Source organism: Diabrotica virgifera, chromosome 5 (genome assembly GCF_917563875.1).
Source record: "Diabrotica virgifera virgifera chromosome 5, PGI_DIABVI_V3a".
Taxonomy (NCBI): Eukaryota; Metazoa; Arthropoda; class Insecta; order Coleoptera; family Chrysomelidae; genus Diabrotica; species Diabrotica virgifera.
Window position 1 is genome coordinate 242,800,611 of NC_065447.1, and position 23,566 is coordinate 242,824,176.

The following is a 23,566-nucleotide window of genomic DNA, read 5'->3' on the forward strand; positions in this document are numbered from 1 at the left end:
GGTTGCAATTTGCAAATCTGATATTCTTTTGAGTCTCTTTGTGGTCAACTCGGTGTTTCAACTCACTTTATTGCTTAGTATCTTCAAACAGAAAATCTAGACCTCCGTTTAGCTGTTGTATCTACAGACAAAATGAAAGAATCATTAGAACAGTTAAGACAATACCCATATGAAACTTTTACCAATATTTTTGGGCAAATATCAGCTGTTTGCAATGAATTTGGTATTAATATATCTCTTCCAAGGAGAGTAATATATCAAACAAAGAGAAATAATGCATTGTACCCTCGGAGATCGGTAGGAAAATTTACACCCAAAATAACAAAATTCAGTTTGGCAACACTGCGTGAATGTTGATAGTAACATATCCCTCTTAAGATAAACAGAACTGTAAGTTAGTCCAGACAGATTAATATATTTTTTTGCCAACAAAAATGAGATTTTACAACCAAATAATGTTTTAAATATGATGTGCAAAATAATTTTGAATTGGGTTCTGCTAATGAGCTTGCTTTTTTGTCATTAAAGTAGAAAAAACTTTAAATTTATTCTTTATAATCATTATCGTCCAGTTCTCGTCTTATTATTTTCACTGTACTAATATCCGTCGACTAATTTACAATGATTAATGCGATGTTAAAACATTTTATCGTTAGCGGCTTCTGGAGTATCTTAGACATATCTAATTTCATTGATAAAATACGCAGTCCCACCGATTTCCACTTGAACCATACCAGCCTCAACGCCAGAAGAATATTACAGAAACTTGGTTTTTATCCCCTATTTTGATGAAATTATAAAATCCATAAATGATAGGTTTGTGGCACACAAAGAGATTTTAAAACCATAAAGTCTAATAGATTTTTATGGACTTAATGACACAAACATAAAAGGAGAAATTATACTTTGGAAACTATTTCTAAAAGATTTCAAACTTAAACCGACACCAAAAAAATGATCTTGAAGCTCTTGATATCAGTAACAAGAACTTATTTCTTCTGGTTTATAATTTATTGCTAATAATGGCCACCTTACCTGTAACAATCTGTACATGTGAAAGGTCATTTTCATCGCTGAAACTACTAAAGATTGATTTAAGAAATTGTACTAGCTAAGAGAAACTAAACGGTTTAGCTTTAATGTTTATCCATCAGGACATTCAAATAAATGAAGAATAGGTATTAAACCATTCGACTCTAAAGGAACGGCGGGTTTGCATTTTATTATAAATTTTAGGATTTAAATGAATATTTTTCCTTATATTTAGTTATAAATACCTGAATCTTTGGCGCTGCTATCTTTAGTACAGTACAACCTGCCATATCCGGACCTGTCATATCCGGACCTCCCCATATCCGGACGGTTCTGCGCCGTCCGGATCTACCGAAATCTACTGAGAAAGGCAGTCCTGCTGTTGGACAACGCACTAAAAGAAGAACTAAAAGATGGCGAAATAATGTATTATATAATCTATAAAACGTGTCTATCGACGAAAGTTATTGACGGCGTTGATTACTGGAATGTATGAAGGAGAAAACGTTTCAGAGACTGTAAAAGAAGTAGTGGTCTTGATATCCGGATTTTTCATATCCGGATCGGTCTGTCGCCACATTGATCCGGATATGGCAGGTTTGACTGTACTTTGAATTAAACTAAAACCCAAATGTTAAGGACTCAAAATAGTGGTAGCATAAAAAAATTTTCGCCCCCCCCCCCCAGGAAAATTCTAGGTGCGCCACTGGGTTTATCATATGGTTCGCTCCATCTACTGAAATTTTTTTAAGATAGCGATATTACAGTTTTTGAGAAAAAAGATGATGCATAATGCATTTTGTTAGCGAGATAAACACAAACATGAAATTTTTTTGAGTTAATACACTTTTGAACGGGATATTCGATATAGTCGAACCCGCTTATTGGAATAGCCTCGTGCCAAGCAAAAATATTCTTATAAGCTGGATATTCTAATAATAATCCACAAGGAAAAAGTTTTCCTGTAGTTGGCTGTATACCATGTAATACAAAAAACAATAAAATCCTTTATAAAAGGTATATATTGAAAATCCCTAAAAAGGGCTACATCACAGAACTAGTTTTCGATTGGTTGACCAATCATCATCAGTGCTTACGTGAAATTTACATGCTAACCACCAAGATATATTTTTACAAAAATATGTGGGTCAAAGCCTTTACAAGAGATCCATCAAGGAACATCGGTTAAAAATGCTATCTTAAGCATGGATGTTAGAAATATTTTATTAATACGCCCCAGGTAACATCTGAGCTGTGGTTTGACTTGTTCACATAGTGACAGTATGGCAGCAAGTGACATTGTCACTTCCATGCTTAAGTTAGCATTTTTAACCGATGTTTCCTTGATGGATCACTTGTAAAGGGCTTTGACCCACATATTTTTGTAAAAATATATCTTGGTGGTTAGCTTGTAAATTTCACGTAAGCACTGATGATGATTGGTCAACCAATCGAAAACTAGTTTTGTGATGTGTCCCTTTTTAGGGATTTTAAATATATACAAAGGATTTTATTGTTTTTTGGATATTCTAATAACCGATCATTGGTGTCTAGCTGAAATAAGCATACCGAATATACGTTATAATAGTACATAGGTACTATGTCAATATGTATATGCATATGGTTTTAGGTCTTTTTATGTCAATAAAAATTTATAATCTATTTACAAAAATAATTACGAATCGATTAGAAAATAAATTGGAATTGGGTTTTAGAAGACTTCCGAACAAACGATCAACTATTGGTAATACATAAATAATCTTATAGAAAAATGCTGTTTCTAAAAACAGCCAAGTATGTGTGGTATTATGTACCTATAGAAATTTGTAGACAAATGAAATTATTTTATGACCTTGTCGGCGAATGATTAAATGTTCTGTGGGAAAGCAGCGTTTACTCATAACACAGCAATAAAGTGTTTATTAGGTACCTGACGAACCGTAATATACAAAACAGCAGCAGCAAAACAGCGACAAACCATTATACCAGGCAAAATATAAATTTTTAAGAAATTGTACATAAAAATTTATTCGTTGACCTGAAAAAATTATTCTATTATGCGGTATTATTTTACTAAACCATATTCCAATAAACGGATAAATTTATTAAAGGGTAAATGGAAACGTTTCGGGACCTGGAATTTATATTCCATAAACCGGGATATTCCTATAACCGGTACTCTAATAAGCGGGTTCGACTGTATATCATTATATACCGTAATAAATTAAAGGGATAATGGATGAATTTAACTTACCAATAGGACATCTTGTTGAAATGCTCCGTAAATCTCGTAAGATTTGGACTCCTTTCTTCGTTCTGTTCTTGGGCCCAAATTAATACTTCAGGTATTTCAATCTTCATAAATAATTCCGCATCAAGCAGCGTCATTTGCTCCGCGATCTGCTCTGATTTAAAATCCAGGAGCATCGAATTCCTGTTGTGCAGGGACAACGAAGTGACGACATTGGTGTACTTCATGTATTGCTGTTTGGCTTCGTGCCTTTGAAGGTGCTTCACCCTCAAAGCCTTCGCTAACGTCAATTCTCCGCACGATATCAGTTGTTGTACGAAGTTCATCAGCTTCTGTTGGAGATCTTCGGCTAGATCAAGACTCCTAAGAAATAGAAACAATTAATGTAGTACTATATTTTTATAGAAGTGATTATACATGGTGTTTCATTGGGAAACGGAATACTTGAATGGTCAATAGAGGTCACTGAGGCGGTTCTAGATATACTACATTTATTGCCTCACCGTTGTTTATAACAGGATAATTTATCGATTTTACCATTTCTTTGTGAACCCATAACTTTAGAACCACCTTGTATATTTTTTTGATAGTTGGTACACATATGTCTCATTTAGAACCCAAACCATCCAACTACGAATCACAAGAAAAATCCAGGTCCAGACTAAAAATTAATTATAAATTAATTGTGACCTTAAAACAACACCCTGTATATTAAAATTTTCAAAATTCGTTTGCATATTTGAAAAGAGCAGAAAAATCCAAGTTTAACTATTCGCTTCAATTTTTGGTCAGACAATTTAATGACTTCAATTTTGAATTTTTCATAAAAATGAATTTGAATAAATATTTTAAGAGCTCTAAAGTAATAAGCAGGTATTATTAACTTTTACTAATAAATTATTAAAATTAATGAACAAATACTTATTTTAACAATAATCTATAATTATTTATTACATTGGAAGGACCCATTTAGTAATCACAAGAAAAATCCAGGTTCGGATTAACAAAATAATATAAAGTAATTGTGACCTTGAAACAACACCCTGTATATTGAAATTTTTAAAGTCCGTATGTACATTTGAAAAGAGCACAAAAAAACTAAATTTAATGTTTCTTTTCCATTTTTGGCGCAGGCAATTTATGCCCGGTTGCACCAACAGATCTTAAGCTTAAGTCGAGAATATCATAAGAATTAATATAATATAATTATAATATATTATAATAAGAATACCATAATATAATAATAGATATAATTGATAATAACGTAAGAATCTAAAATTATGGTGCAACGTAAGTGATACTTAAGGGAGGCAATATCTATAAGTAGAGCTTAGCTAAGCTGGAGCTTAAGATCTGTTGGTGCAACCAGGCATTAATGACTCTAATTTTGAAATTATCTCGAAATTTTTTAAGAACTCAGAAATCTATCAAAAATTTCGATATATTTCAAAAGTAATGTCATTAAATTGTCTATGCAAAAAGAAACGAGCCGTTAAACTTTGTTTTTGTGCTCTTTTCAAATATTCAAACGGATTTTGAAAATTTCAATATACAGGGTGTTGTTTCATGGTCAAAATTACTTTATGTTTTTTTGTTAGTCCGGAACTGGATTTTTCTTGTGATTGGTAAGTGGGTCGTTCCAATGTAGTAAATGATTATTGATTATTTTTAAAATGAGTATTTATTCACTAACTTTAATGATTTACTACTAGAAGTGCTTTAAAACCTGCTCTTTAATTTCATATTATAAAAATTTCAATACATTTAATTTCAAAATTAATGTCATTAGAATTGCTGCGCAAAAAATTAAAGCGAACCCAGTGGCGGCGCCTGGTGTAAAATATTGGGGGTGCACACATAATATTAAGATATAAAAAGACCTTGAGACCCAATTTCCGTAGGTAAAATTTTTTGAGTGTCGTCAAATTGTAAAAATCAAAGGACCTTATTAAAAATTACAATAAATAATGTATTTTATTGACTTAAAATTATAATTTAGTGTGTCAATGTTACAATCAAGTTTTGTAACGAAAATCAGTCGCCTTTTTTTAGATAAATTATTCACAAACAAATTCAGTAAAATTTGAAATTTCTTGAATCATTTTTTTTTAATTGAAAACATTGCGAGTGCAGTTAATCGATCCTGGCCCATAGCTATTCTAAGGAAAGTTTTGATACGTTTCAATGCAGAGAGACATCGTTCTGTTTCTGCAGTTGTCACTGGCATCGTAACAAGTAATTGAAGAATTCAAATTATTTCAGAAAAATCGTCTTGTAAATTATTTTTAATCAAAAATTTAGTTAAGTGGACTGCGCCGGATAGTTAAAATCGTATCTTTTATTTTATTCGTTATGCTTCCTCTTCTCCAAATATGTACTTCACACCTACACAATTTGTAAGTTTTTACACAAATCTCCATTTTAAATAATCATTTATAATCCCGACCTTTGCACTTTGGTACATTCTTAATTAACAAATTTGGTTTCGGCATTTTTAATTTTTCTTCTAAATATAATGAAGAAAATTTAATTGATTTTAAATATTCCACGCTAACATTTCCATCCACAAATCCCCCCATTCTTAATAATATTGTTCCGAAATTCGAACTTCACGAAAGCAAAATTTAAACATAAAATACGTGTGCCGTGCATCGTGCACGTTAAAAACACCATAAGATCACATCCAACTTGTGCTCTTGTGGCCATCTAAACTTGTGGGCTATAGCGGGTAGCGGGGCAGGTGGTGAGTTGTATTTTGCCGTATGAAAAGTCATTGGGATAGGAACCACCGTGAGCGGTGAACGAGGGGTTCTGTCTAAGGCCTCGCATCCGTGAAGTTTCTCCTTTGAAATAGAATAAAAATATAGTTATAAACTCCTTGGATCTGTTATTTCGAATTTCAATTACTGTATAGTTAGATAAAAATGTTATTTATAGAATGATAAATTTTACATATTATATGAATGCTGGGCGTGAAAATAATTTTGGGGGTTCACGTGCACATGTGCACTTATGGAGAAACCGCCACTGAGCGAACCTATAAACTCAGTTTTTGTGCTCTTCTTAAATGTGCAAACGGATTTTCAAAAATTACAATATACATGGTGTTGTTTCAAGGTCAAATTTGGTCAAAATTACTTTATGTTTTTTGTAAATCCGAACCTGGATTTTTCTTGTGATTACGTAAAAGTTAATAATACCTGCTTTTTAATCTCAGAGTTCTTAAAAATCTTATTAAAATTTCAAAATTAAATTAATTAAATTGTCTGGCCAAAAATTGAAGCGAATAGTTAAACTTGGTTTTTTCTGCTCTTTTCAAATATGCAAACGAATTTTGAAAATTTTAATATACAGGTTGTTGTTTCAAGGTCACAATGAATTTATAATTTTTTTAGTCCGGACCTGGATTTTTCTTATTATTAGTAGTTGGATGGTTTGGGTTCTAAATAACACATATGTGTACCAAATATCCAAAAAATCTACAGGGTGGTTCTAAAGTTATGGGCCCAGAAAGAAATGGACAAAATCGATAAAACACCCTGTAACTCGGCTATAAACAACGGTGAGGCAATAAATGTAGTATATCTAGAACCGCCTCAGTGACCTCAATTCACCATTTAAGTATTTCCGTTTCCCAATGTAACACCCTGTATAACAGCAGAAATGTTAAGGCAAGGCTGCATACTATCACCTCTATTATTTAACGCTTATTCTGAAGAGGTAATGCGAGAAACTCTGGAGCCCCCAATTTTTATTGCAGATTTGGATTCTTGACGTAAAAATAAGCAACTTTTATTCGCAACATTTTTTCCAATTATGGATAGATAGCGCTATAATCGAAAAAACGATTGGTGGAAATGGAAAATTAAATTAAAAAATGGAGTGTCCCACACTTTATGGAAAACTTAACTTTTTTGGTTTTAGCACCCACTCTTCACAATCCAATAGGTCCCCATAACGCTCGAGAAACTGCAAATTTAGCAGACTTTCCTCCCCTACTACGACGATTTATTGATGAAAAATATGGCTAGTTGTTAAAGCACATAACTTTTTTATTTTCCAACATAAGCAAATGAATCAAAAAAGAGAATGTTAAGAAAGCCTAAGGCTATAATTGAGTTTTAATTTCAATATTTTATATATGCTAGAATATTCCACAGGGTGTTCCGAACTTTAAGAAAAAAACACAGTATGATTGTTACACCCGGTATAAAATGACATTTACCTGTCTAGCAACAATATTATTACACCGATATTCTTAAATATTAAGGCTATAAGATACTAAAAGAATTACTCAAATCGGACAACAGGTTTAGGAAATTTGAGACATCAAACATGTCCCATTTTTAAGGTGTTCGGCTAATTTTGCCGGTGTGTGTATTTAAGTTTGGGTTTTGATCTTAAGTAAATCCAAAATCAAGTTTTTAAAATGTCATGCAAATATACAACTGCTACTAACACTCAGCTCATACATGTATGCCTGGTTGCATCAACGAATCTTAAGCTTCAGCTTTACCCAACTCAGCTTATAGATAAGGCCGCTTTAAGTCTCACTTACTTGCACCATAATTTTCGATTCTTATCTCACGTTGGCACGTGGCAATCCATTGTGGCAAGCTTGTGGAAAATTGATCTAAGACTCAATGGCCCAACGTGTACGTTTCGTAAGCTGGGCTTAAAGCACGTCTTAAGCTTAAGATCTGTTGGTGCAACCAGGCATAAATTATTAATAAACCTTCAATGTATATACTCAAATACTTACGTAAGATCGCTGACGACTCGTACGATCAAAGCAAAAGCTTCCCTAGATCGAGGTTTCTTATCCTGTTGATAGTAGAAAATGTTGTATCTCCTGATAAGTTTAGTTATGAGGTCATTGGGTGATATGAACGTTCTGTAGGTAGTTAAAAATGCCTCTTGATACATGAAAACTAAAAGAATCAACACATGAAGTTATTTTAAGATAAGATGCGATCCAGTCTATAGATTATTTTAGAGAAAATCAAAAAGAGTATACCTATATACTATATACACTGCTCAATAATTAAAGTGGATATTCTTATTCTTCGTAATTTTGTGTTAAAAAATATTCTAGTTTAATTAGAGTAGATACGGCCCTGAACCTGAACTAAAATGATAGTCAATGGTTTTTAAATGCTATTTTGTCTTTCTAGGTTTTTTTACTTTTCAGTAAATAAAAAATTGGTTTAAAATACAATATACATACTATACGTTTTAACGACTTTATTTCGGATGTGCCACTACAACTTAGTTTAGCTACAATAAAACTTGGTTTAGCAATATACCTTATGTACATAAAAGTGTGTGACGCACTGTATATTAGTGAGACAAAACTTGAGTAAGTGAGTTTTTAGAAACAACAAAAGTGTAAATAGTGAAGTACAGGACGCACAATATAAACCTAGACAACACCCTAAGACCAGAGATCTTCCTGAGGGTTGTAAGTTTGAAATTAGAGACACTACATATAAAATTCGTGAAAAGAAAAAAACATTTTTCTGTAGAGATGGTATTAAAAAAATTAAAAGACAGAAATACATTCGAAATTTCCAGGGTAAATCTCATGAAGGGTTTGCAAACAGATTAGGTTAAGATTCAAAATGGAAGACAACATTTTGTTTGTGTCATATTGGCACTGGTTTTAGCAAACAACTGGCCAGTCAATTTGTTTCGAGTTCTCTCTTTTACAAAAGATAGGCTTAGTATCTACATTTAAAACTACTACATTGTACAATGGGCCGTTTAAATTAAAGCTTTCACCCCAGTTTATCACAATATTGTTTCAATTTAGTTAATACAAATTTTAAGTATACTTTTTATGATTTTCGCTAATACAACAAAGAAAAGAGGAGAACAGATTGAATACGAAGAATAAAAAGGAATTTTTAAAGCGTTTAATGCAATTTGTTCAAATTCTAAAGGTATACACCTAAAGGTAGAAAGACTTAGGACTAAGTAAGTAAGTAAGTAAGTTCAAATTCTACTTTTTTTTTAATATAATTTGCAACCAAAACTCCTTTTTACTTTTTTAAGGAACGACAGAGAAGAAAACACTAATAGAGGTCTAAAAGATCTAAAAGTGAATTGAGAACAGTGTAGGTAGGTGAATTAACTTAATTTTTCTAAATTTTGTGTACAGTTTCGGAAAATAGAAGTATTGAAAGTATAACTTTCAGACCTACATACCATTCTCCTTTTCTTCTGCATTTTAGAAAAATAAAACCAATTAATTTCGAAACAAAAATCAAATTTTTAATGTAAAAATTTACAACTAATAAATATATAAAAAATTTAAAAGCAATGTGATACACGAGGTTACGAAAATGAAACGTCTGGGCTTGAGACATTAGTCATTTTTACACAACAAGATGTCACTAGGCGAAAGAAGAAGAACTTTAAGCCTAAATACCCTCAACTCAGGGTTTGTACAAAAAAGAAACGCAGATATATAAACATAATGTTATTTAAATATTGAATGGGTTGCATATGTGAGTCCATATTAAATGTAGTAATGAAACACAGACTTACTCACAATCATTTAATTATACTTTGACGACCGGTTTCGATCTCTACATTATTCAGATCATCTTCAGGTCGGCGTTACAAGTAGTTAAATGCTACAATTAAAGAAAACCAGAGTTAGAACATTGTCTGGTTGCACAGATGTTAATAGAAAGCCAAATTTGAAAATTTTTGAAATAAAGGTTTGCAACTGTTGACATTTCAGAAATTTGATACATACAAATGCACACCTATGAGAAACAGATACTCATAAGCATGTATAAGCACATGGATGCATGCAGTTTATGACTATTTGTTGAGAAAAGGAAACTGCATGCATCCATGTGCTTATACATGCTTATGAGTATCTGTTTCTCATATGTGTGCATTTGTATGTATCAAATTTCTGAAATGTCAACAGTTGCAAACCTTTATTTCAAAAATTTTAAAAAATTTTCAAATTTGGCTTTCTATTCGCATCTGTGCAACCAGACAATGTTCTAACTCTGGTTTTCTTTAATTGTAGCATTTAACTACTTGTAACGCCGACCTGAAGATGATCTGAATAATGTAAAGATCGAAACCAGTCGTCAAAGTATAATTAAATGATTGTGAGTAAGTCTGTGTTTCATTACTACATATAATGTTATTTCTATAAAAGGATTTTCCTTTGGTGTTGCATATTATTTAATGATGAAGTATGAAGTTCAATAAAAGATATAACAGAAAGAAAATCTACGTGTACTCAGCAATCCGAGAGGGAGAACCAGTCTCCAATACCTACAGAAACAGGACCACCTATATTGGTGGCAGAAATAAGAGCAGCCATAATATCACTAAAAGAAGGGAGAACAGCTCGAGGACCAGACGGAGTACAGTCTGAATTTCTTAAACTTATTGATGATGAATCTTTAAGAATACTAAGTAAAATCTTCAATAATTTCGCAGGGAGCGAAAAAGTGCGAAGAGTATAGGCTAATAAGTCTAATGAGCAATGGGGAAAGAAAGAAGTGATGTATACGATTAAAAGAAGAAAGTTAGAATATCTTGGACATGTGATGAGAAACGGTACTAAATATCCTAAATAAAAAAAATCAAAGTATTCGGAAAGCGAGGAATTGGGAGAAGAAGCATATCATGGTTAAAAAACCTGAGAAAATGTTTCTCCACAACACAACTAATCTATTTAAAGCATCAGTTAATAAAATAATTATAGATAGAATGATCGCCAATATTCGAAACTAATAGGAACCAAAAGAAGAAGCCTCAGCAATCTCATCCAATTTGACGAAGAAATCAAAGAATTTTATGACAGAATATCACTAACGTTACACGAGACGATATCATACGACATATTGGAATTACAATTATTATATATTGGGCATTTTTAATGTTAACAGTTGGCACTACCTGTGCATGGCAAGTGATCCAACGAGTGAACAAGTAGTTCATATTGCAACGAGGCAATACTGTTATAATAAAAACGTTTATTTTTGTCAACATATCCTTTGTAATATTTCATCTAAGTAGATTCTTTCCCACCACGCTTTATAAACTCAAATTGTGGGAACGGAACGTGGTACGGAACGCAACAACAAAATGGCGAAAACAAATTAAGTTGTAAACATCAAACTCTTGGAAATAATTTCTCTCAATTCCTTTGAACCACACTCTAGAATACAATCCACCCAACTCTGGAGTTTATTTTAATAATTTCGCATATATGTACATACATGCCTTAATTGTACAATTAGTTAAGGGCATTGGCGCAAAATGTCGCCTGTCAAAATGTTCAATATGTTTTAAATGTATTATTCTTTTTCGAATCCTGAGAAAACTAATAAATTTTTTGAAAAATTTAAACGCAGAATGAGAGATTACATTATTATTGAGGTCCCTAAAAACTTCTATAATGTTTATTTTAATAAGTTCTTCTTCTTTAAGTATCGTGGCCAAATTTTAGGCATGGGTAGCTTCCATGACAATTTGCCGATATCGTTTTCGATCTTGCGCGGCATGTAATAGTTGATCTGCTGATAAGCCAGTCCATTGACGAAGATTTCGGAACCATGAATATTTCTTTCTACCAATTCCCCTTCTTCCGTCGATATTTCCGTTGAGTATTAACTGCTGCATCCTGTATCTGCTACCTCTCATTATATGCCCAAGATATTAAGTTTTCTCTTTTTTATCATCTTGATTGAGTCACCTTCGCCTTGACTTACTCTTTTTAAGACTTCTCTGTTTGAAATACGTTGAACCCTTGAAATCCCGTTGAAACTGAAGATATTCTGAGCATTCTACGATACGACCACATCTCGAAGGCTTCTAATTTGTTCATCATGTTAACCTTCATGATCCAGGTTTCACATCCATATAGTATCCCAGGATACACATTACATTTTAGGAACTTGATTCTTAGTTGTAAATTCAGCTGAGAGTTGCTCAGAATAGATTTAAGTTTCATAAATTTTCCTCTTGCAATTTCTATACGAGTTGTAATTTTTTTCATCCGGATTTAGTACCTCGTTTATCCAACATCCTAGGTATTACTGACAATTAGTTGCACAATTGTTGACGATTAGTTGCATAGGGCCGACGTCTTGTTTCCTAACCACAAGTAACTTTGTCTTTGTTGTATTTATGCAAAGTCCGTTATTGGATACTTTCAGCCATGATCGCGGTGTCGTCTGCATATATGATGTTGTTAATAGTTTCTCCCCCGATTCGAACCCCACACTGTCCTTCCAAGACTTAATATTTCTTAATAAGTTACAAGGACTTTCGGCCCTCGGTAATAACGTATACTTTCATTCTGCGTTTAAATTTTTCAAAAATACTTGTTAGTTTTCCCAGGATTCTAAAAAAATTAATACATTTAAAACACATTGAACATTTAGACAGGCGACATCTTGCGCCTTTCTCCTTAGAAAAAGCAGACGATTGACATAGTAAACACAACAATAAACGAAATCGATTACATAATTAGTAATAGAAGACAAATCATCCAAGATATGACTGTCTTAATAGGGCTTTTCATCGATTGTCATTTGTTTCGAGCTTCTGTCATATGTTGTATAATCTGTGTACAATATTAATATACACGGATTATACGACATATAACAGAAGCTCGAAAGAAATGACTGTGAATAAAAAGCCCTATAGGCAGTGAACATCGAATGATAAAAGCCAAAGTTAAAATATATTCAGGACCGGTTGTTCGAACGCTAATCAACAATGATCATTATCAAATATTTAATTATTGTCACCAACTGTCAATGTCAACTTTGTTTGGGTTGCTGAAAACATAATTATGGATTACAATTATGAAATTAGTTAATCAATTATGTTAATAACTGTTAGTTAATTGATTAACTAATCTCATAATTATAATCAATTATGTTTTCAGCAACCCAATCAAAGTTGACATTGACAGTTGGTGACAGTAATTAAATATTTGATAGTGATCATTGTTGATTAGCGTTCGAACAACCGGCCCTTACCCGTTGTCCTAGGTGTGCGACGGAAAACGACGCGACGCGATGCGATGCGTTGCGATGCGATGCGACCAGTAATTCACGCGACGTGTGGCTTATGTAGCGTCGCATCGCGCCGCTTTCCATCACTCAAACCAGGACAAACGTGACGATGTCAATTATTCATTCCTATTCTTAAGTGTGGGGAAGTATACGGCAGTGTTACTAGAAAATACATATTTTAAATACTTAGTAAAAAATTCCGTAAACGAAAAAGAAAGACAACAAATGTCATATATTTAGAACGAGTTAATTTGGAGAGTTTAATCATTTATATCCGAAATTAATAAAATAATCCACGTTGGTTTAAAGAGTATTGTGGCTTATTCACTTTCGATTATATCATTGCAGCTGTTAAACTCAGTGTTAATAAGTGGGCTATCAATAACTATCAATCAATAACTATCAAGTAACTTTCAAAAACCAAATTCTATTGAGGAGAGGCTGTTACTGACTTTAAGGTATGTTAATGAAAAACACTGGTACTATATAGTTATTATTAGTTTTTTTTTTTATTTAATAAACTATTGCGTAGCATAATTTGAATTGAAAAAAGCAACGGGGCGTCACACTGTGTCGTGTCTCGTCGCGAACAAATCAAGTTCGCACTTCGTCGCGTCTTGTCGTAGACTGATTAACCCGAAAACGTAGGCCATACACAAATACAACCATTACTTGATATTTTCGCGTCGCGTCGCGTCGTGTCGCGTTGTCGCGTTTGTCGTTCACCTAGGACAACGGGTTAGACATAAATAAACAACAGTTAATCAAAAAGAAAAGTATATTGTAGAAGGGTGAAAATTACTCACCTCCGTTTTTGGTCGCTTTAGTGGCTTGTATAATAAGAGCATCAATCGGTCCTCCTCTAATATCCGGACCTTCCTCGTCCTCCTTCTTCCACACCAAATACTGATCCACGTTTAATAGCTCCAGTAGATCCTCCTCGCAAGAAGGAGTACTACTCTCCGACGATTTCTCTTCGCTTTTAGTCGTGTGTTCCAGAAGATCTGGTAATACTTTGATCCCCGCCGACGGAATTTTGGATTCCGAAATCGATGACGGCGTGGGGGGCGGTGATCTGGTCGAATGTCTACGTCGCTGTTTTGGGGGTAACGCGGGTGGCAGCGATGAAGTATTTGAAGTAGAAGTGATAGGGTTTGGTGAATGAAGTGGCGAGGGAGACCTGTAAATAAAGGTAAAAATGTTTAAGAAATAACAAGAAACACTCTCCTCATTCCGACACGTCTTCCTCCTCTTATCCTTCCCTGTTTTATTAACAAAGTCCGTATTATAAGAATTTTGCTTTTTTTGCTTATAATTGTGATTTTTAGTAAAAATGCTTATTTTAAAGATATGTTGCTTATCTTTGTTTATTTTACTTATTATGATAAACTATAGTAAAATTTCATGTTACTTCCTGTCTTACGCAAAATTCTTCTCTAATTCTAAACTCTAATAATTCAATAAACCATAAGAATTTTAATCCCTTAGGCTTAGGAGATAAACAAGAAAACCCATCGTTATACCTGTTCATGTAATAAACTAAAATTTGTCTGAAGACAGCCCAAATTTATTATATTGTTGTAAAATAGTATCGGTATATTTGTCTTTAATTTAAATACGTAACAATCACATCTGCAGATGTTGAAAGAACTTTTTCTACGTATAAATATATGTATACAGATAGAAGACATAGCTTTTTACAAGAAAATTTTGAAAAAACATATTATTGTTAATTGTTGCTGTATTGCTAATGGTCTTGAATAAAAAATGTATTAATATGTTAATTATTTTATGTATTAATATTTATTTTATTATATTATAGCTTAACACTTTTGTAATTTTTTATTTATTGTTAATTATGCGATAATTAAAAATAAATGTAATGATGTTAATCTCCTTTATTCATATTTATATCATTATATCCATGTTTACTTACACGTTTTTTTTTTCTTGAACCTTGCTTATTTCATAAGAACTGCTTATTTTTGCGACATTTTTTGCGTATATAAGTGCTTATTTTGGCATTTCTGTCTTGCTTAGAATCCGGACTTTAGTTATTAATATTAGCATTTCATATCGCTCTCCCCTCATTAGGTGTTCAAGATTTACCACATTTTAAATGACTGTAGCTTATTTATGTGTCCTTGCTTCAGTGTCCAGCTTATAGTATCGAAAGCACATAACATCTCAGAGCTTACTCTCAGTTCTGATTTAAGGTCTTTATTGCAGAGAATTGTTTTCATTTTTACAAACACATTTCTTGATATTCCTATAGTGACCCATATTTTTGCTGTTTGATCATTATTTTCTGAAATTCAGGTTCTCAGGTAATTGTATCTATCAACCATTTTTATCGGTACATCGCCCAAATGTATATTGTATATTTCACGAAATATATTTGTTAACCCTGCTATTGTTATATTATAGTCAGGGATCCCAGGCCTATTTTTACCATTGACTACTAACAAGCTAATCTTTCGTGAGTAGCTTCATTTTGACGAGAAGCCCAACTTTTTTCCTTACAAAAATTTCCGTATGTGGTAGATAACAAAGATAGCAAGGATAGTCCAGTCGGGTTAGACGAATACCAGGCCTAACCTTGCATACCGAGCTGCCCCAAATTTTATTTTTCTAACCTTTCTTCTTCTTTACGTGCCATCTCCGCTACAAAGGTTGGCAATCATCATTGCTATTCTCACTTTTGACACTACAGCCCGAAAGAGTTCAGTTGAGCTGCATCTAAACCATTCTCTGAGATTTCTCAGCCAGGACATTTTTCTCCTACCTATGCTGCGCCTTCCTTGAATCTTTCCCTGCATAATTAATTTTAGGAGTTCATATCTGTCACCACGTGTTATACGACCCAAGTATTGAAGTTTTCTTATTTTGATGGAATCCAGTATCTCCCTGCTGTTCTGTATTCTCCTTAGTACTTCCTCATTGGTTATTCTGTCTGTCCAGGAGATTCTCAGCATTCTTCGATACGTCCACATCTCAAATACTTCCAATCTATTGAGGCATTGTTTATTGAGAGTCCATGTCTCCACACCATACAAAAGAACAGAAAATACATAACATTTTAGTACTCGCTTTCGCTTTCTAAGATCTAGGCTGAGGTCTCTACTACACAATATTTGTTTCATATTAGTGAATGCACTTCTAGCCTTTTCTATTCTAATTCGGATTTCCCTGGTATAATCGTTTGTTTCACTAATGTTCGTCCCTAAATAATTATAATTCTGAACTCGTTCTATCGTCTTATTATTTACGTGTAGACTGATGTTTCTAATATTTTTCTTTGATATAACCATGAATTTCGTTTTCTTTATGTTTAGTGACAGACCAAATTCTTCACTTGTTGCAACAACCTTATTTAAAATTCTTTGTAGATCTGTAATTAGTATTGTGCCATCGGCGTATCTAATTTCACATATGGGTCGGCCATTTATTTTTATGCCTGCTACTTCATCTAATCTAATCTAATGCTTTTTTGAATATTTCTTCCGAGTATGCATTAAACAGTGATGGCGACAAGACACAGCCCTGTCTAACTCCTCTTTTGATTTTTATTTTATTGGTGTTTAAATTATTTATTCTTATGACAGCTTCTTGTTCATAATACAGATTATTTATTATTCTTATATCCCGTGTGTCGATGTTCTTTGTTCTCAGTAGTTTTATTAACGGATTATGTTTCACCGTTTCTAATCTTTAGGGAGGGTCAATAGTAGTGTGACAATGTTTGACAATGGTGTGGCTGCACAGTAGAAAAATTATCTCGCGCAGCAGCCGATAGAGAGAGGTTTCAGGAAATTGTAAACATGATGACGGCCAACGTCTGAATACAGACACGGCACCTAAAGAAGAAGAAGAATAGTAGTGTAAATTTCAAACCTCGACTGAATTCCGCCGTTGCGTTAGCTGTCATTTTGATTTTAAACGGGAACCGTTGTTGCTCAATATCTCCGCCATTTTCAACTTCTCGACAAAAAGTGTGAGGACTAAAATTGTTGAAAATGTGATTTCCTATAATTTCTTTCATTACAATGTTTTTCGTACGGTCGATATTTTCAGAGTTATGGGGGAAAATAATGACAGTTATAATTTGGGGCAGCTCGGCATGCAAGGTTAGGCCTGTTATTCGTCTAAGAGACTGGACTATCCCTGCTATCTTTGTTATCTACCACATATGGAAATTTTTGTAACGAAAAAAGTTGGGCGTCTCGTCAAAATGAAGCTACTCACGAAAAATTAGCTTGTTAATAGTAAATGGTGAAAATAGGCCTGGGATTTCTGACTATTATACCTATTTAGTCCTTTTTATATTAATTTTTAGTCCATATTTTTCACAGAAACTCCTTGTCTTATTTAGTAGTAGTTGAGAGTTGTTCAGCAGAGCTGGCCATAATCACACTGTTATGCATCTTATGTTGTTAAAAGATCTTACGTTACTTATTATTCCTTCACTTTCAGATAGTAATGCTTCTTCAAAAATGGATTCACTATATACATTGATTAGTAATGGAGACATAATATATCCTTGCCTAACTCCTCTGCTGATTTCAATGTCTGAACAGGGTTCGTTATCTATTACAATTTGTGTTATATATTAACATGCTGCGTTTCAATGAATTTTAAAAACTATTTTAAATGGATGGTGATACATCAACTAAATACAACAGTATCGATGTACTTACCGGTCATCAGATCTAGGCGGTAAACTCAACGTCTGAATATGGCTATGTGACGTTCGATTCGACGCATGCGATTGGCTGAACGTGCACGACTGCGTCGTCGGCAAACCTCCTGCCATCGGTTGCGTATATTGGACCATGTGTACCGAGTGCCTCATGAATTCCTGATCGTTGGTGTGGGAGCAATTTCCGAACATTTCCATGTAGGCCATTACTAAACAAAATACATTTTTGACAATATCTTTATACGTTTTTAATATTGGATGAATCAAACCAATTGTAAATAAGCTTTGATGTATTCATAAATGTTTTGTGTTGGATCATTAAAGTTATCCACTGAACCGTTTGCTAAATATAAGCAAGCCTACCACATAAAAATTAATTATATTATCCATTAGTTGGAACTCGGCCTGGGAGTAGTTTATGAATGGATTCAGTAGCCATAAAAACTTCCACAGCCAGTAAAAAAGAAACAATCCAAAGAAAATTCTATAAAACAGCCATAAAACAAGCTATGATGTACGGAACTGAATGTTGGCCAGTTAAAAAGGAACAACGAATGCATGTGGCTGAAATCAGAATGCTTAGATGGATGAGTGGAGTGACAACAAAGGATAAAATTAAGAATGAATATATTTAGTACGGATCCACGTGGGTGCTCCGTGTAGCTGCTCAAATGGATACGGCATGCGCTCCCCTACATATAAGCCGCAAACCAGTTGAATCAAAGAGGGTGAGCACCGAGCGGCGAGCACCAACGTTTCCACTATGCGGAGCTGCTACACCGAGCAAGGAGAACCCACGTATGGATACGTACCTTGAGAGGAAGTGTAGGGAACGGCAGAAATTGATGCCAAAATTAGAGAGCATAGGTTAAGATGGTTTGGGCATGTTCAACGTCAAGATTTTAATCACCCATTACGAAGAATTGCTAATCGGCAGGGTTCTAGAAGTAGTAGGAGAAGAAGACCAAAGAAGACCTGGTAAGAAACGCTTAGAGCAGGACATGTCGGTAAAGAGGATTGATCTTGATATGAACCAAGATAGAGATAGTGTACCCAAGATAGAGATAGTGTACCCAAGATAATGTGAACAGTATGGCAGTGAACAGTGATCAGTGTAGTGCCTGGGGACTCAGCCGATTGAGGCACTGGAAGCCCTGAAGATGACGTCAGAGATGACGTCGAAATCTCGGTCTAGTGAATATCGACGTGATTCATATTAATTCTTGTAATAATATTGATTTTAGCTTTAATCAAAACAATATGGAATGAAAAACAATTACCAAAAGAATGGGCGGAAGCAATAATACATCTCATTCACAAAAAAACGAGATAAGAGGGAATGCAAAATTACAGGACATAGCATAACTAAACGTCACATATAAAATATTGGCAATGCATGCAAAGAATATACTAAAACAAGAATAGAATTTAATTGGTGAAAACCAGGGGGATTTTAGACAGGGAAGAAGCAAAACAGAACAAATTTTCTTGGTGTAATTATACTTTACTTTATATGTCATAAAAAGAATCAATTCTTGGCGTTTGCTGATAATACAGCAATAATAGCGACAATCAAATAGAAAGTGATACAGATAACTGAAGAATTAAAAGAAAAGCCACAAAAAGGCTATATATCAATGACAAAAATATAATACATGTAATGCACAGACCAAGAATATATAAGAGGAAAGTATTTAAAAATACAAACAAATACATACATATAAATTTGAGGAAGTTGATAGGTTCAAATATCTAGGAACAATTATAACACGAAGACCAAATATAGAAAAATAAATTCAAAATGGACTAATGAAAGCGACCAAGTGTGTTTATGCATTAAATAGGTTACTAACAAATAAATGCATATCATGAGGTGCCAAATTAAGAATCTACAAAACGGTTATTAGGCCTATAGTAACATGCATCAGAGACATGGACATTAAATAAAAAACAACAAGAAATGGTGCAGCTATGGGAACGAAAAGTATTATGGAAAATATTTGGAGGAAAAATGGAGAACAGCATTTGAATCAGGGGATCATATATGGGGAACCCAGAATAAGTACTAGGAATTATAAGAACCCAACGACAAAAATGGTTAGGACACGTAAAGAGGATGCCAGAGGGTAGACTACCTAAAATGCTACTGTCAAGTACAATAATAGGGGAACGTCAGAGAAAATTGACCCTGAACAAAATGGAATATGGACGAAGAAGATGATCTAAAAAGCTTCAACGTCACACATATAAATATGTAATTTTACCTTGTAAAAGTTGATGTAAGCATACGATAACAAACCTTTTGTTCTAGATTACAATATAATTAGTTATTTACCTTGTAGATTGACTGCAATCATTTGTCTGTTTATATTATTCAAAATGTTCGTCACAATATAACCGAACAATCTGTTTTTTATTTGCAAAAAGTACCCCTTTAACCCTGCTGTCCCGTTCGAGTCAACTACACAAATGTACTGTTCGGGTCAATATGACCCAACTATGGTTTAAGCTCCTTATTAAGCTAACGGTGATAAATAAAACTTTATTAACAAGAAATTATGGTTAATTAAACAAAAATTATGTTGTTAATGTAAATTAACCATATTAACAAAAACAAAATGCATTTTTTCTTTCAAACAAGCCTAGTAAAAAATATCTACAAAAATTTAATTCAGTTTACAACTGGGACATTAATAAAAAGAATGGATTTTACAAATATGTTTGTGATATAATCCAACATAATAATTTGTCTTGTTATCGTTTTTACGGCAAGTTTACAGCGTGTTCGTTTAGCAGGCGGAGTTAGATTTGATAGACGGTTCACTAGCATTTCCATATTGTCTACTTGTTCCTGCTCGTGTCCTTTTTGCCACTTCGTAAGAGGCTTTAGTTATTGGTATATTTTTTCTGGAAATGATGACTGGTTTCATTAGTTTTTTCCCAATTCCTCAAGGAAAATTCGCCGTTTTCCCAATTGATTGGTATTCCATTGGATATTTATTGATGCCCATAACACGAACGCGTTGTAGGCAGAAATGTCCAGTAGATTATAAAAAACAATCATTGGCGAGCGATTTATCTTTTCTCACATGTATACGTGCCAACAAGCTAATGTAGAGTATCCACTGCTCCCTTATTAGAATTGTAATCTAAAATAATTTGGGACTTTTTCATTTGATGAAACTGATGCATGATACAATCATTCATGATGCAAAGTACTCAAAAGAAAAACATTTTTATTATTTTTGGGAATAGTGTCAAATCTTGCATGAAGCAAAAAAGACGAGCTATGAACTTCTTTATTCGCGATTTTTGCTGAAAACTCCGGTTTATTTTACTTATAATACCCGGCATTGTATCTAATTTGTTTTAGAAGAAATTTTCCTAAATTTTACGATGTAAAAAAGTTATTATACACGTAATATTGTGGCATTCCAAATCACTATTCAAGTCACACATCACACGCATTTCTGTATAGATCTGCAATTTTAGAGCGTAAGAAGTTTTACTGTTCATAATTATATAAACCCTAAAGTTTTGTGCCATATTTCTCTGGCTTGCTGGAATGTACCATTTGAAGGGAGAACGGCCTCTAAAGGCAACTAGTTGTTTATCGACGGTAACATTTTCATCAGGGTTAAAAGTTCTTTTTACATTTTCTACCCATATTTCATAAATTTCACGTATTGCCGCAAGTTTATCAAAACGTCTTCTATCCTGTCTAGTAGTTTTGTTATCAAAACCTATTGCTTGTAAACTTTTTGTAAATATATCAAGCGACATTGTTGATCTAAATATAGTATGACCCGTTTCTTCATTCCATAAACTTTTAGTTGATTCACCATGGGACTTATAAACTCGAGCTAAAAATAAAAGACCAATGTATGCTTGGAAACCAACTTTATTCATACCTTTCCAGTTGGTTCCAAATACATGCTGTCTGTCCATGTTGGTCATATTTATAATTTGGTTTGCAATATCGTCCAGCTATACTACAGTTTATTTTACAAGTTTTAGCTTGCAGAAACCTGTTTTTATTTAGAGACGTATCCGGCTGACAAACACACAGGTACTGCTAATATAGAATACTGCCAACTAAACACACATACACAGGTAATTTTTAACGATTTAAGTACGCGGGTCACATTGACCCGAACGTACTCTAGGTAACAATTTCATTTTAATCAAAAAAATCAGGAAGTAGAATGTTTATCTCATATGCAATTGAAAGACCTCATATTAGGTAATAAAGTCACCAAACACCAAATCGCTACGCCGCGTAATATTTTGTAAAATAAGAAATAAATTATTTTTTGGGTCAAATAGACCCGAACAGGACAGCAGGGTTAAGGTGCCAAATCCGCAAAGTAATACCTTCATCGTAAAAGCAAACAGTACTACATTGTTGACGCAATGTATGTTAGTACATAATAAAAAAGATACATTTATGAATACATATTTACGTGTTAAGGAGTAAAAAAAATTCAAAGTTGATAAAACTTTATAATTATCATTATCAGCAACTTAAAAGATGTGCGATGGGTTTCGTTTATTATTATTTTTTCAAAGAGTTATTCAGAAAAACAAAACAAATAATAAAAATATCAATTAATCAAAAAATAAATGATCCAATAAATGACCTGGAAAGTTTTTATAAAAGTTGTTTCTTATCTTTTCATATACATATATAAATATGCAAATATTTACCAGGTTAAGTCGTTAAATAATGTAAAACGTAGCAGTGAAATTCAGATATTCAGCTCATACTATAATACAATCTATTTTCATAGTAATATTTAACTATACCAGGGTGGTTTAATATTAATTAAAGGAAGGTTTTTGTTCTGTTTCTTATTTATACCGCGTGTTAACTTTTAAATTCGATATAGGAGTACACACCGAAGTCACGCAGATATATTCAGTCGTTCGTTGATTCGACAGTGGAAATGCAGCTCATTCTCATACGCAGTGTTGCCGATTTTAGCGCTTTTTTCAGTCGCTTATATCTAATCGAAAACTAAACGTTCTGTCGGACAAAATAAATGTGCCGTTTTCGTGGTCTGACCGTTCCAAATTTTTAACCTGTTCCACAATTAAAACTGCCCCTGTTCCAGTGTTCCCATATATCAAAGTTTATCCGACTAGACACCCTTAAGCTATTAACAAATTTTCAGCTTGCTATTAATCAACTTTTTTTTCATACGCGGGATCCAGACCTATTCCTGCGGATTTGCCATTTGCCATTTTTTAATACATAATCGCAAATTATTTATAATTTGCGACTCAACTAATAGACAAAAGTTATATCAGATATGGCATAGTTTTAACATTTCCCAGAAATACATCCGACTAGTAAAAGCAACAATGGAATCGTCAACAACAACTGTCAGAATACAAAATGAGCTCACTGAGAAGTTTTCAATAGTCAAAGCACTAAAGCAAGGAGACGGTCGATACCGACATTATTCGATCTGATTCTCGAATATGTACTAAGACAGTTCAATATAGGATCCAGATATGCTC

General features: G+C 33.4%; 1 protein-coding gene across 5 annotated transcripts in view; it reads right to left on the reverse strand.

The window, feature by feature from the left end:
• LOC114325088 (guanine nucleotide-releasing factor 2) overlaps positions 1 to 23,566 on the reverse strand; it is a 199,781-nt gene that overhangs the window by 25,510 nt on the left and 150,705 nt on the right. For all 5 annotated transcript variants that reach the window (XM_050650950.1, XM_050650949.1, XM_050650947.1 and 2 more), the window contains 4 exons: positions 18,042 to 18,252; positions 14,151 to 14,524; positions 8,046 to 8,214; positions 3,287 to 3,646 (listed from right to left, as the gene is read on the reverse strand). In XM_050650950.1, the coding sequence (XP_050506907.1) occupies positions 3,287 to 3,646; positions 8,046 to 8,214; positions 14,151 to 14,524; positions 18,042 to 18,252 (1,114 nt within the window). The remainder of the gene's footprint in view (positions 1 to 3,286; positions 3,647 to 8,045; positions 8,215 to 14,150; positions 14,525 to 18,041; positions 18,253 to 23,566) is intronic.